The sequence below is a fragment of the Bubalus bubalis genome, chromosome 18 (genome assembly GCF_019923935.1).
Source record: "Bubalus bubalis isolate 160015118507 breed Murrah chromosome 18, NDDB_SH_1, whole genome shotgun sequence".
Classification (NCBI taxonomy): Eukaryota; Metazoa; Chordata; class Mammalia; order Artiodactyla; family Bovidae; genus Bubalus; species Bubalus bubalis.
The window spans coordinates 63,054,100-63,066,578 of NC_059174.1; the positions used below are offsets into that span (position 1 = coordinate 63,054,100).

Here is a 12,479-nt window from a genome sequence, read left to right on the forward strand (position 1 = left end):
CCGCCGCCCCAGGTACATGAGCAGTGGGCACACGTTTACAGGAGCATCTGTTCTCCATCAGAGTGAGAGCTCTGACCGCAATCAATACTCCCTAAAGCTTGCAGGTGATGACAAGCCCGGGAAGAGACTGTGCCCAAGGACCCCGGGGCCCCGAGGAGGCAGGATGCACCCAGGGGCTTGTTTCCAGGAAGGCGGGCTGGACCGTGATGTGATAAAGAGAGACGCCGTGAAGGGGGCGGTGACGGGGAAAACCACACTCCAGGGCAGGGGAGGAGTCAGTTTCCTTCCTTATTCCCTGAGCGTCTCCTCTGGGCTCTCGGCCACATGGACGGCACTGAGCCCAGGGAGACACTGACCATGTGTCCCTCATAAAGAGCAGACTTGTGGACACAGAGGCGAGGGAGAGGGTGGGACGAGTGGAGAGAGTAGCATGGAAACGCGCACACCAGCTTGTGTAAAACAGACGATGGGGGGAATGTGCCACGTGACTCAGGGAGCTCACACAAGGGCTCTGTGACAACCTAGAGGGGAGGGAGGTTCTAGAGGGAGGGCATGTGACACACACGGCCGATCCATGCTGATGTATGAGTGAAACCAGCACCATATTGTAAAGTAACAATCCTCCAATTAAAAAAAAAATGTATCTCTGGGGATCTGAGCCCTGCGGGGAGCAGGAGCTGACATCCTCCCTGAAGCATCTCCAGGGTCTGGTGACCCGTCCATGGTGAGGACCCCCAGGGACCTGCTGATGGGTGGGCAGAGGAGGAAGCAGACCCTGAGGAGAGGCTCACAAAGAGAAGGCCACCTCCTGGATGCCCTCTACTGGAAGGGGCGTCTCAGGAACACACTGGGACTGTCATGGGGATGACGCCAGGCTTTCAAGAAGAGGCTGTTCCCCTTCCTGGGGGGATGCTGATGTGACAGCCACGTGACAGGAAGCCCCAGCCCCGGAGAGGACACACCCTGTGGTCTGTCTGTCCGGAGGACACCCAGGTCTCTTCCATCCTCACAGCCTGGACCAAAGGGAGGAGACGCCATGGCCCCCGTGATCCCCGCCCTGCTCTGCCTCGGTGAGATGAGGAGGGGAAGGGGGAGCCCTGGTCTGGAGGGACCCCCAGCTAGCCTGATCCGTCAGGGGACCCCAGGGCCCAGGAGGCTCCCGGGGAGGAGCGGCGCTGCTCAGAGCTGAGGGCACACCTCTCACAGGGCACTCTCTTCCAGGGCTGAGTGTGGGCCTGAGGACCCATGTGCAGGCTGGTGAGTCTGTTCCAGGGCCCAGCTCCCTGCTCTTGTGGGGACAAGGGTCACCCCCAGGCCGCGGGGAGGGAGAGGGCAGCTTGGGTCTGGGTGGTCTAGGCTGAGAGCCGGGGCCAGGGGGAGACGCCTGGCGAGCCCGCCTCTGATTTCCTTCCAGGGACCCTCCCCAAACCCACCATCTGGGCTGAGCCGGGCTCTGTGGTCCCCAGGGATAGCTCCGTGACCATCTGGTGTCAGGGGTCCCCGGGGGCCCAGGAGTTCCATCTGGATAAAGAGGGAAACCCAGATCTCTGGGACAGACAGAAACCCCTGGAGCCCAGGGACAAGGCCAAGTTCTCCATCCACTACATGCGGCAGGCGCACACAGGGAGTTATTGGTGCTACTACAGAACCCCCACTGGCTGGTCAGAGCGCAGTGACGCCCTGGAGCTGGTGGTGACAGGTGAGGGGCTCTCGGGGGCCTCGGGCTCTGCCCTCGGGAGGGGTCTGCTCTCAGGGGGTGTCCCTCTCACAGCCCAGCCCTGGGCGGAGGGCGGGAGACCCAGGGAACCAGCTGCCTCCTTCTCTCCTAGGATCCTATGGCAAACCCAGCCTCTCAGCCCTGCCGAGCCCTGTGGTGACCTCTGGAGGGAACGTGACCCTCCAGTGTGCCTCCAGTCAGGGATTTAACAGATTCCTTCTGACCAAGGAAGGAGAAGACGAGTCCTCTCGGACCCTGGATGGACAGCAAACCCCCAACTGGCAAACCCAGGCCCTGTTCCCCGTGGGCCCCGTGACTCCCGGGCACAGGTGGACATTCAGATGCTATGGCTTTTACAGGCACACCCCCAGGGTGTGGTCGGCCCCCAGAGACCCCCTGGAGCTCCTGGTCTCAGGTGAGGAAGTCCCGTCCTGACCCCATACATTTGTGCAGACAAGACAACGTACTGGGGTCTCTGCTCCCAGGGGAGCCCCTGTGAGAGAATGGGGAGAGGAGCGTGGGGCTCACAGGACAGACACACAGACTGAGACACTGTGAGGCCTGGGGCTGGGACTGGAGATGGGGGTCCACAGGGGAAGCGGTCCCAACAACCCAGCGCGTGTCTCTCCCCAGGGCTGTCTGGGAAGCCCTCCCTCCTGACCGCGCAGGGCCCTGTCCTCACCTCTGGACAGAACCTGACCCTCCAGTGTCGCTCTGACATCAGCTATGCCAGATTCGCTCTGTCCAAGGAGGGTGGACAGGACTTCCCCCAGCGCCCTGCCCGGAGGCCCCAGGAAGGGCTCTCTCAGGCCGACTTCCCCCTGGGCCCCGTGGGCACCATCCACGGGGGCCAGTACAGATGCTATGGTGGACACGGCCTCTCCTCCGAGTGGTCGGCCCCCAGCGACCCCCTGCAGCTGCTGGTGGCAGGTGAGGAGCCAGCGGATCAGTAGGGGACCTGACTCTGCACAGGCCCCACCGGGGAGCCCCAGGGGTTAGGGTTATGATGCTGGGACCAGGGAGAGGGGTCCCAGGGAGGGACAGAGACGGGGTGGTAGGAGGGGAGAGACTCGGAAAAACAGAGACAGCGCCGAGGGGCCAGAGAGGCCCGGGAAGTCTCGCTCAGAACCAGGCCCGGCGCATGCACCCCCTTCCTCTCTGCAGGACGGCTCAGAGACAGACCTTCCCTCTCGGTGCAGCCAGGCCCCTCGGTGGCCCCGGGGGAGACCGTCACCCTGCTGTGTCAGTCAGGAAACAGGAAGGACACTTTCCTTCTGTCCAAGGAGGGGGCAGCCCATCGCCCCCTGCGTCTGCGCTCCCAGGACCAAGACGGGTGTTACCAGGCCGAGTTCTCCTTGAGCCCTGTGACCTCAGCCCACGGGGGCACCTACAGGTGCTACCGCTCACTCAGCACAGACCCCTACCTGCTGTCACAGCCCAGTGAGCCCCTGGCGCTCGTGGTCTCAGGTGAGCCTCAGTCTGTCCCTCTCAGTCAGCAGCTCGGGGCCTGCCCTGGGAGTGCCAGGTGGTGGAGGAGGGGGCACTGAGGGAGTGGCCCCCTGAGGGAGGGGACTCGGAGCCTGCGCCCCGCCCCTTCCTCCCACACTGAGGTCCTGGAGGGGCAGGTGGGCAGTGTGAGGGTCTCGGGGAGGCCACAGAGCCCTTCAGGGCAGAGGGGGTGATGTGGGGACCCCAGGTCAGCCCAGCGTACGCCTTCCTGGGCTCATTCCCAGGACCCAGTATCCCAGCCACAGATCCAGATCCGAACCTGGGGACTCTAGGGGCTCTGTGCTCAGGGGAGACAGCCCACCCCAGGGCGCTTTAACATTCTTTGGGAACAAGGCCCCTCAGATTGTCAAGGGGCGGTGGGGAGTCAGGCAGAAATGGCGCCGGAGCCACAGGCTGCAGGGGCCTGAGGCTGCTGCATGGGGTTCAGTCTGTGGAGAAGCAGGTCTGCCCCCACCGCATCCTGCCCCCGGAGGCTGCAGGGATCACTTCCTCCCATGGGCAGAGTTCAGCTGGCAGACAGAGAGGGCTGAGCGAGCATCTATAGGGGGAGGTGGATCCGTGGAAGCCACGGTTGGGTCCCATCCCGGGACCCCACAGACCACTGATCAGGGGCGGGGTTCCACCCCAGGACCCTGCAAACACTACTCAGGGGCGGGCCCCACCCTGGGACCCCACAGACCACTGCTCACGGGGGGCCCACCCCCGGACCCCACAGACCACCGCTCAGGGGAGGGCCCCACCCCACCCTGTGCTGTTGGAGCTCCTTCAGCTCAGGGTCCTGATAGGAACATCTGAGACAGTAAGATAGAGAGACCCCAGGAGTCTCCCTTCAGGACACTCGGGCCCAGCTGACACCCTCCCCCAGCACCGCTGTCAGACCCGCGAGTGTGAACGAGGACAGCGTCCCCGTCGGGTTGGGCTTGGGGCCGCGTCTTCTCACGGGAGACGGGTGCCCTGGGCACACACAGAGGGTAACGGGGCCGGCGCTGACCTGTGCGCCCTCACCCCAGACTACACGGTGCAGAGTCTCACCCGGATGGGCCTTGCGGCTTCGGTCCTGCTGCTCCTCGGGATCCTTCTCTGCCAGGCTCGGCACGACCACGGAGGACCCCGAGACGCAGCCCGGAGCTGAGCACCGGGACCCCACACTCCCCAGAGTGCAGGAGCCCGGGAGGCGAGCTTCTGGTGTGGGAGCTTCTGGATGAGCCTCTGACCCCGGAAGAGAGATGAGCCGCAGGGTAGGAGGAGGCCCAGGCATCCTCAGGGGGCTTGGCCTCTGCTCATGGGGCCCCCTCCCTCCTGGGGAGGACGCCCCGGCTCCCGGCTGCTCTCACCCCTGGACCAAGGCGCATCCCACATGGCAGGGGCGGGTCGTCACCCTGCACGCCCTCAGGCTCTGTCCACTCGCATGGAGGACGTGAGCCTCATTGTTCATGCTCGCCGTCTCTGCTGTGCACAATGACCTCCATCTCTTCTCAGAAACAGAACATCGTTTAAGTAACTGAATAAATGGGTGGAAGTGGGGCCCCATTTGGAACAGTTGGATCCTAAACTCTTCCCTGAGCCCCCTCTGGACCCCTCACGCCCCTCCTCCTCGTCACAGGACACCCGCTGTAGTTTCTCCAGAAACACTGTCAGTGTGAAGGGACACCCTGGCGTTTGAAGTGACCGTCAGGGCTACACTGGTAAATGAGCTCAGGAATATATCATTTTGTAAAGAGCAACGATATGGGGTTTCCCTGGTGGTGAAGAGTCTGCCAGCCAATGCAGGAGACACGGGTTCAATCTGTGATCCTGGGGGACCCCACGCGCCGAGGAGCAACTGAGTCCGTGAGCCACAGAGACTGAGGGCACGTCCTGGAGCCCGCCACAGAGAGTCCAGTGCTGCAGACGCCCAGACACCGCAGCGCGGGAGCAGCCCCGCTCACACAACCAGACACACCCCCGCAGCAACACATCCCCGGCGCAGACAAAATCAGCAGGCAATACATGCTTAAAGAGCCCAGTGTGAACTGTGTGTCTCCTCTGGGGCAAACGCACTCCGTGGCCAACCTCAAGGTGCCTGGATGAAGGCCGGTGGGAAGGAAGGAGCAGGTGGACTATCCTAGTCTGGTGCCTCCAGACTGGTGCAGCCTGCGAGTCTGGTGCAGCCAGCCTCCACCGATGGCCACACGTGCCCAGATGTGTCTTCTCATTACAACCACATAGGATCGTCTCCACCTCAGTTTTATGCCCCAGGTTCCCTGAAATGAGATGCCCACCTCCTAGTTCATCTGTAAGAGAGGGAAAGAGAAAACGATGGACAAGTCAAGGCTGACTCTGACGAATCCTAGTACATCACGGGCAGGGATATTCATCAGCCCGGTCAATCTGGAGAGTCGACAGCAACTCTCAGTTAAAGGGCAGAGACACAGCGCTGGCCCACAGTTGTATAACCCAGAGGAAGATGCGTGCACGGCCACGCATGTACAAGCAGAATATGGACACGTGGGTTGTTCACGTGGGAAAAGTCGAAATCACTTTCACCAAAATGAATGGTTTGGTGTATATATATGCAACATAATTTTACACAAAAAATGCACAAAGCTGGATTGCTACAGGAACACAAGTCAGTTTTCAAGCATGATGGTGAATAAGTGAAACACGACTGTAGGAGTCCAGTGCATCACATCAAATTCAAAAGGCAAAAACATGGGACTCAATACATAAAATAAGTAATCAGACGGGAGGAACAAGAGCTGCTACCAGGTTTCCCTGGTGGCTTGGCGGATAAGAATCCAGCCGCCAACACAGGGGACGCAGGTTCCATCCCTGCTGAGAGAAGATCCCGCGCCAGCCACAAATGCTGAGCCTGCGGGCCCAGAGCCCTGCCCTGCGACAAGACACGTCACCAAAGCGAGGAGCCCAGGCACTGCAGCAAAGAGAAAAGCTTCCTGAGCTCAGCTCAACGGGAGGAAATCCCCTGGGCAGCGAGGAAGACCCAGCACCGTCCTCTGTCCCTCAGGCGTGTCCAACTCTGTGACCACATGGACTGTAGCCAACCAGACTCCTGTGTCCATGAGATTCTCCAGGTGAGAATACTGGAGTGGGTTGCATTGCCCTCCTCCAGGGATCTTCCCCACCCAGGGATCGAACCCAGGTTTCCCGCATTGCAGGCAGATTCTTAACCATCTGAGCCACGAGGGAAGTCCAACACAGCCAAAATTAATTAATAATTAATTTTTAAAATTGATACCTCAGAGATACAAAAGTTTATACGAGAGTGCTAAGAACACTGTGTGCTGAGCCATCCAACAGCAAACCTGGAAGACATGCACGCGTCTCTAGAGACACACAGCCTGCCAGAACGGAGGCAAGAAGACCCAGACAGCCTGAACAGACTGGCCACTGGAAGCGACACAGAATCTCTAATAACACCAATGAAAACTCCATGCAAACCAGAGGCCAGAACTGGATGGCTTCATGGAGGACTTCTACCAAACTGACAAAGAGGAACTTCTATGACCCTCTTCACACTCTCCCAGGAGACTGAAGAGGACGAAACGCTCCCAGAGTCTTTCTATGAGCCACCGTCACCCCGGTACCTAACCCACACAAAGACACAACCAAAAAAGAAGTTACAGAACAGAGCGCTTTATGAACATAGATGCAAAATGCGAAACAAAATATTAGCTAACCAAATTCAACAACACACAAAAAGAATCACACACCATGATCAACTTGGATTCATACCAGGGTCACAAGGATAATTCAACATGTGCAAATCGATCAATGTGAATTGCCACATCAACAAGAGAAAAGACAGAACAACATGCTCGTCTTAATAGGTTCAGAGAAAGCACTGATAAAATGCAACATCCTTTCATCATAAAAGGTCTCGCCAAAGTGAGTAGAGGGAACATATCTCAATGTAACAAAACCGATTTATCACAAGCACACAGTCAACACAGTACTCAAAGGTAACAAGCAGAAAGCCTTCCTAGAGCTCTGGGACAAGGTAAGGATGCCCACTCTCACCATCTGTGTTCAACACACCACTGGAAGTCCTAGTCATAGCAATCAGGCAAGAAAAAAAAAAAAAAAAGGATTCAACTTGGCGGCAGGAAGGAGGCAAAACTGTCCCTGTATGCAGATGACGTGATACTGCATTTATAAAACACTGAAGATGCACACACAAACTGCAGAACCGAGGGAGGGGGCATCCGGTCTGCGGAGTGGGCAGGCGTGTTGTCTGGGTCTGCAGTCTCTTCGTGTGTGTGTGTGTGTGTGTGTGTGTGTGTGTGCACTCGCTCAGTCGTGTCCAACTCTTCGTGACTCCACAGACAGTAGCCCGCCAGGCTCCTCTGCCCAGGGATTCTCCAGGCAAGAATACTGAGGTGGGCTGCCACGTCCTTCTCCAGGGGATCTTCCCCACCCAGGGATCGAATGCGAGTCTCTGCACCTCCTGCGCTGGCAGGCACATTCTTTACCCCTGAGCCGCCTGGGGAGCCCGAGTGCAGCCTACCATCACTCTGTTTCTCTCATTCCAAAAGGGCGCCAGATACCTGCTTACTCTTCTCCCTTTTCCCTGTGTATGTGGACTATCAGGGCTTCCCAGGGGGCACTAGTGGTGAAGAGCCCGCCTGCCAGCGCAGGAGACGCAAGAGACTTGGGTTCAATCCCTGGGTCAGGAAGATGCCCTGGAGGAGGGCATGGCCACCCCCTCCAGTATTCCTGCCTGGAGAATCCCATGCACAGAGGAGCGTGGCAGGCTACAGGCCGTGGGGTCGCAGAGTCGGACACGGCTGTAGTGACTGAGCACGCACACTAGTTAACTATCGTTTCCGTTTTCCATTTCTGGCTTCACTGTGACACATTTCAGAAATTTTAATCAGCGCTTTAAGCAAGATGGCAGATGGGGAAGTCCCAGCCCTCATCTCGCACAGAAACACTGATAAACCGGGATTATCTGGGCCTCATGACTTTTATGCAAACTGCAGAATCCAGCTAGTGAGCTGCAACACCTCAGATGAACAGAAAACCGGAAAGAAACACTTCAAAAGGATAAACGGAGGACGTTCTGTTTCTCTGTCTCCCTTCCCGCAAGCTGGCGCAGCTCAGTGCTGAGAGGACACCCCCTTGGGCCCAGGCCCTCGTCCCTGGGAGGACAGTGGATGCGGTTGCGCCACATCCCCAGGCTCCGGGCCGCTGGCTCAGAGACTGCCTTGCTGCTCAGCTCACAAGAGCACCAGGCAGCAGACACACGTGGGGCCACAAAGCAGGAAGAGAAGGGACGGGGCTCTGTGCGGCTGGCTCGGCCTCGGGGTTAGAGGAGCACGGGGTCCTCGGACTTCTCCCTCAAGGCAGGGGCTCGACAGGGTGGGGGCACAGCATCGTTTCCCTGGACGGGAGGGCGGGGGAGCCTCATGTCCACCGAGCACGTCTCCAAGGCTCCAGAATCTCTAACTGGGCTGGGGGCAAAATCCCACCACAGGTCCGAGCGGAGGCGGCTGCTTCTCCCAGCGCACAGACACCAAAGCAGAGCCACAAGAAACACCGAGAACTGGGAACCGTGACTGTGCCCAGGGTGGCAGAGAAACCCCGAGAACCAGGAACCATGACTCTGCCCAGGGCAGCAGTGAAACTGCAGGAAAATGGGAGATCTACAAGCTCCCTTATTATGGAAAATAATTGTCCTGAAGCAGCTCAGTGAACTGATCTTCCACAAGGTGCCCAGAGCACAGAAGGGGAAGGGACAGACCCTTCAATAAACGGTGCTGGAAGAGCCAGATGACAGCAGGCAGGAGGGTGAAGCGGGACCCTCAGCTCACACTATATGTGAAATCATCTCAAAACGCAGCAGAGACTTAAACCCAGGGCCTGGAACCATGAAAGAACAAGAGGAAGACACAGGGGGAGCGTCGGGACATGGGTGTGGACAAGGTTTCTTTGGATATGACACCAAAAGCACAGGCAGCAAAGACAGAACCAGGCCAGGGGGAGTCCGGTAAATAAAACCCACCCAGCAAAGGAAACAGTCACAGGAAAGGCAATGGGTGCAAGAGGAGATGTGTGCAAACCACACATCTGCCTTGGAGCTACTTCTCAAATATACAAGGAGCTCACACAACTCAACCCAAAGTAACACCAACCCAGTTTTTAAATGGGCACAGGACCTGAACAGGTAGCTCTCAAAAGACAATGTCCATATGACCAAACAGACATGGAAAGGCGCTCAGCATCCACCAGTCCTCAGGGGAGCACACGCCAGAGCCAGTGAGATGTCACTGCACGTGTTACAGACACTCGACTGCTAGGAAAAAGACAAGTGCTGCCAAAATGCGGAGAGAAGAGAACCTTGTGCATGGTCGTTGGCAAGGCAATCGGTGCAGCCACTGTGGAAAACAGTGTGGAGTTTCCCCAAAAAACTAAACGTAGAACCACCTACCACATGACCCAGCAATTCCCTCCAGGGTATGTATCCAAAGAAGAATCCAGGACCTCACAGATGTATCTGCACTCCTGTGTTCTGCAGCGTTGTTCCCAGTAGCAGGATGCGGCCACAACCTGGATGTCTGTCGATAGATAAATGCACAAAGAAAATGCCAGACACACACACACACAACAATGGAGTCTCACTCAGCCTTTAAAAAAAGGGAATCCCTCCTTTTGAGACAACATGGGTGAAGCTGGAGAACATTATGTCGAGTAAAGTAAGCCAGACACAGACAGGCAAACGCAGCAGGAGCTCACTGACCTGTGGAATCTAAAACACACTCGGTGAAATGGAGGAGAATGTAGTCCCCAGAGGCTGGGAGCAGGGATAACGGGGAGGTGCTGGTCACGGGGAACAAAGTTTCCTGGACACCGATGAGTGAGTTCTAGAGACCTGATGTGCAGCGATGTGACTACAGCTGACCATACCATACTGTAGACTCAATCCTGCTCAGAGGGTAGCCTGAAGTCTCCTTACCAGACCCACAGACCAAGGTGAACTACAGGAGCTGATGGACACGCTAATTATAATTGGCATGACTGCGGTACTTATTTCACAGCGTAGACAGAAGTCAGAACGTCAAGCTGTGCATGTGGAACAGATACAATTTTTGTCGATTCAGTTCAGTTCAGTTCAGTCACTCAGTCGTGTCTGACTCTCTGCAACCCCATGAATCACAGCACGCCAGTCCTCCCTGTCCATCACCACTCCCAGAGTTTACCCAAACTCATGTCCATTGAGTCCGTGATGCCATCCAACCATCTCATCCTCTGTAGTCCCCTTCTCCTCCTGCCCTCAATCTTCTCAGAATCAGGATCTTTTCAAATGAGTCAGTTCTTCACATCAGGTGGCCAAAGTATTGGAGTTTCAGCGTTAGCATCAGTCCTTCCAATGAATACCCAGTGACTGATCTCCTTTAGGATAGACTGGTTGGACCTCCCTGCAGTCCAAGGGACTCTCAGGCGTTTTCTTCAACACCACAGTTTAAAAGCATCAATTCTTCGGCACTCAGCTTTCTTCATAGACCAACTCTCACATCCATACATGACTACTGGAAAAACCATAGCCTTGACTAGACAAACCTTTGTTGGCAAAGTAATGTTTCTGCTTTTGAATATGCTATCTAGGTTGGTCATGACTTTCCTTCCAAGGAGTAAGCGTCTTTTAATTTCATGGCTGCAATCACCATCTGCAGTGATTTTGGAGACCAAAAAATAAAGTCTGACACTGTTTCCACTGTTCCCCCATCTATTCCCCATGAAATGATGGGACAAGATGCCGTGATCTTAGTTTTCTGAAATTTGAGCTTTAAGCCAACTTTTGCACTCTCCTCTTTCACTTTCATCAAGAGGCTTTTTAGTTCCTCTTCACTTTCTGCCATAGAGGTGGTGTCGTCTGCATATCTGAGATTATTAATATTTCTCTCAGCAATCAGGATTCCAGCTTGTGTTTCATCCAGTCCAGCGTTTCTCATGACGTACTCTGCATATAAGTTAATTAAACAGGGTGACAATATACAGCCTTGAAATACTCCTTTTCCTATTTTGAACCAGTCTGCTGATCCATGTCCAGTTCTAACTGTTGCTTCCCACCTGCATAGAGGTTTCTCAAGAGACAGGTCAGATGATATGGTATTCCCATCGCTTTCAGAATTTTCCACAGTTTATTGTGATCCACACAGTCAAAGGCTTTGGCATAGTCAATAAAGCAGAAATAGATGGTTTTTCTGGAACTCTATTGCTTTTTCTATGATCCAGTAAATGTTGGCAATTTGATCTCTGGTTTCTCTGCCTTTTCTAAAACCAGCTTGAACATCTGGAAGTTCACGGTTCACATATTACTGAAGCCTGGCTTGGAGAATTTTGAGCATTACTTTACTAGCGTGTGAGATGAGTGCAATTGTGCGGTAGTTTGAGCACTCTTTGGCATTGCCTTCCTTTGGGATTGGAATGAAAACTGACCTTTTCGAGTCCTGTGGCCACTGCTGAGTTTTCCAACTTTGCTGGCATATCGAGTTCAGCACTTTCACGGCATCATCTTTCAGGATTTGAAATAGCTCAACTGGAATTCCATCACCTCCACTAGCTTTATTCAAAATAATGCTTCCTAAGGCCCACTTGACTTCACATTCCAGGATGTGTGGCTCTAGGTGAGTGATCAGACCATTATGATTATCTGGGTCATGAAGAGCTGTTTTGTACAGTTCTTCTGTGTATTCTTGCCACCTCTTAATATCTTCTGCTTCTGTTAGGTCCATACCATTTCTGTCCTTTATTGTGCCCATCTTTGCATGAAATGTTCCCTTGGTATCTCTAATTTTCTTGAAGAGATCTTTAGTCTTTTCCATTCTGTTGTTTTCCTCTATTTCTTTGCATTGATTGCTGAGGAAGGCTTTTTTAGCTCTCCTTGCTATTTTTTGGAACTTTGCATTCAGATGGGAATATCTTTCCTTTTCTCCTTTGCTTTTCACTTCTCTTCTTTTCACAACTATTTGTAAGGCCTCCTCAGACAGCCATTTTTTGCATTTCTTTTCCATGGGGATGGTCTTGATCCCTGTCCCGTACAAAGTCACAAACCTCCGTCCAGAGTTCATCAGGCACTCTATCAGATCTAGTCCCTTAAATCTATTTCTCACTTCCACTGTATAATCATAAGGGATTTGATTTAGATCATACCTGAATGGTCTAGTGGTTTTCCCCACTTTCTTCAATTTAAGTCTGAATTTGGCAATAAGGAGTTCATGATCTGAGCCACAGTCAGCTGCATGTCTTGTTTGTG

General features: G+C 54.9%; 2 protein-coding genes across 18 annotated transcripts in view; both read left to right on the plus strand.

Annotated features, from left to right (window-relative positions):
* LOC102401256 (leukocyte immunoglobulin-like receptor subfamily B member 3) overlaps window positions 1–12,479 on the plus strand; it is a 174,598-nt gene that overhangs the window by 113,446 nt on the left and 48,673 nt on the right. The gene's annotated exons all lie outside the window — the stretch shown is intronic.
* LOC123465162 (leukocyte immunoglobulin-like receptor subfamily A member 6) lies at window positions 679–5,941 on the plus strand. 2 transcript variants are annotated; one of them, XM_045163635.1, is made up of 7 exons: window positions 679–1,070; window positions 1,222–1,257; window positions 1,467–1,699; window positions 1,830–2,132; window positions 2,351–2,647; window positions 2,882–3,184; window positions 4,237–5,941. In XM_045163635.1, exons 3-7 carry the CDS (start codon window positions 1,606–1,608, stop codon window positions 4,356–4,358), a joined length of 1,119 nt encoding a protein of 372 aa, XP_045019570.1. In that variant the 5' UTR covers window positions 679–1,070; window positions 1,222–1,257; window positions 1,467–1,605; the 3' UTR covers window positions 4,359–5,941. The 2 variants fall into 2 exon arrangements, with proteins under 2 accessions (XP_045019570.1, XP_045019569.1); XM_045163634.1 differs by having other exon boundaries at window positions 687–1,070; window positions 1,415–1,699.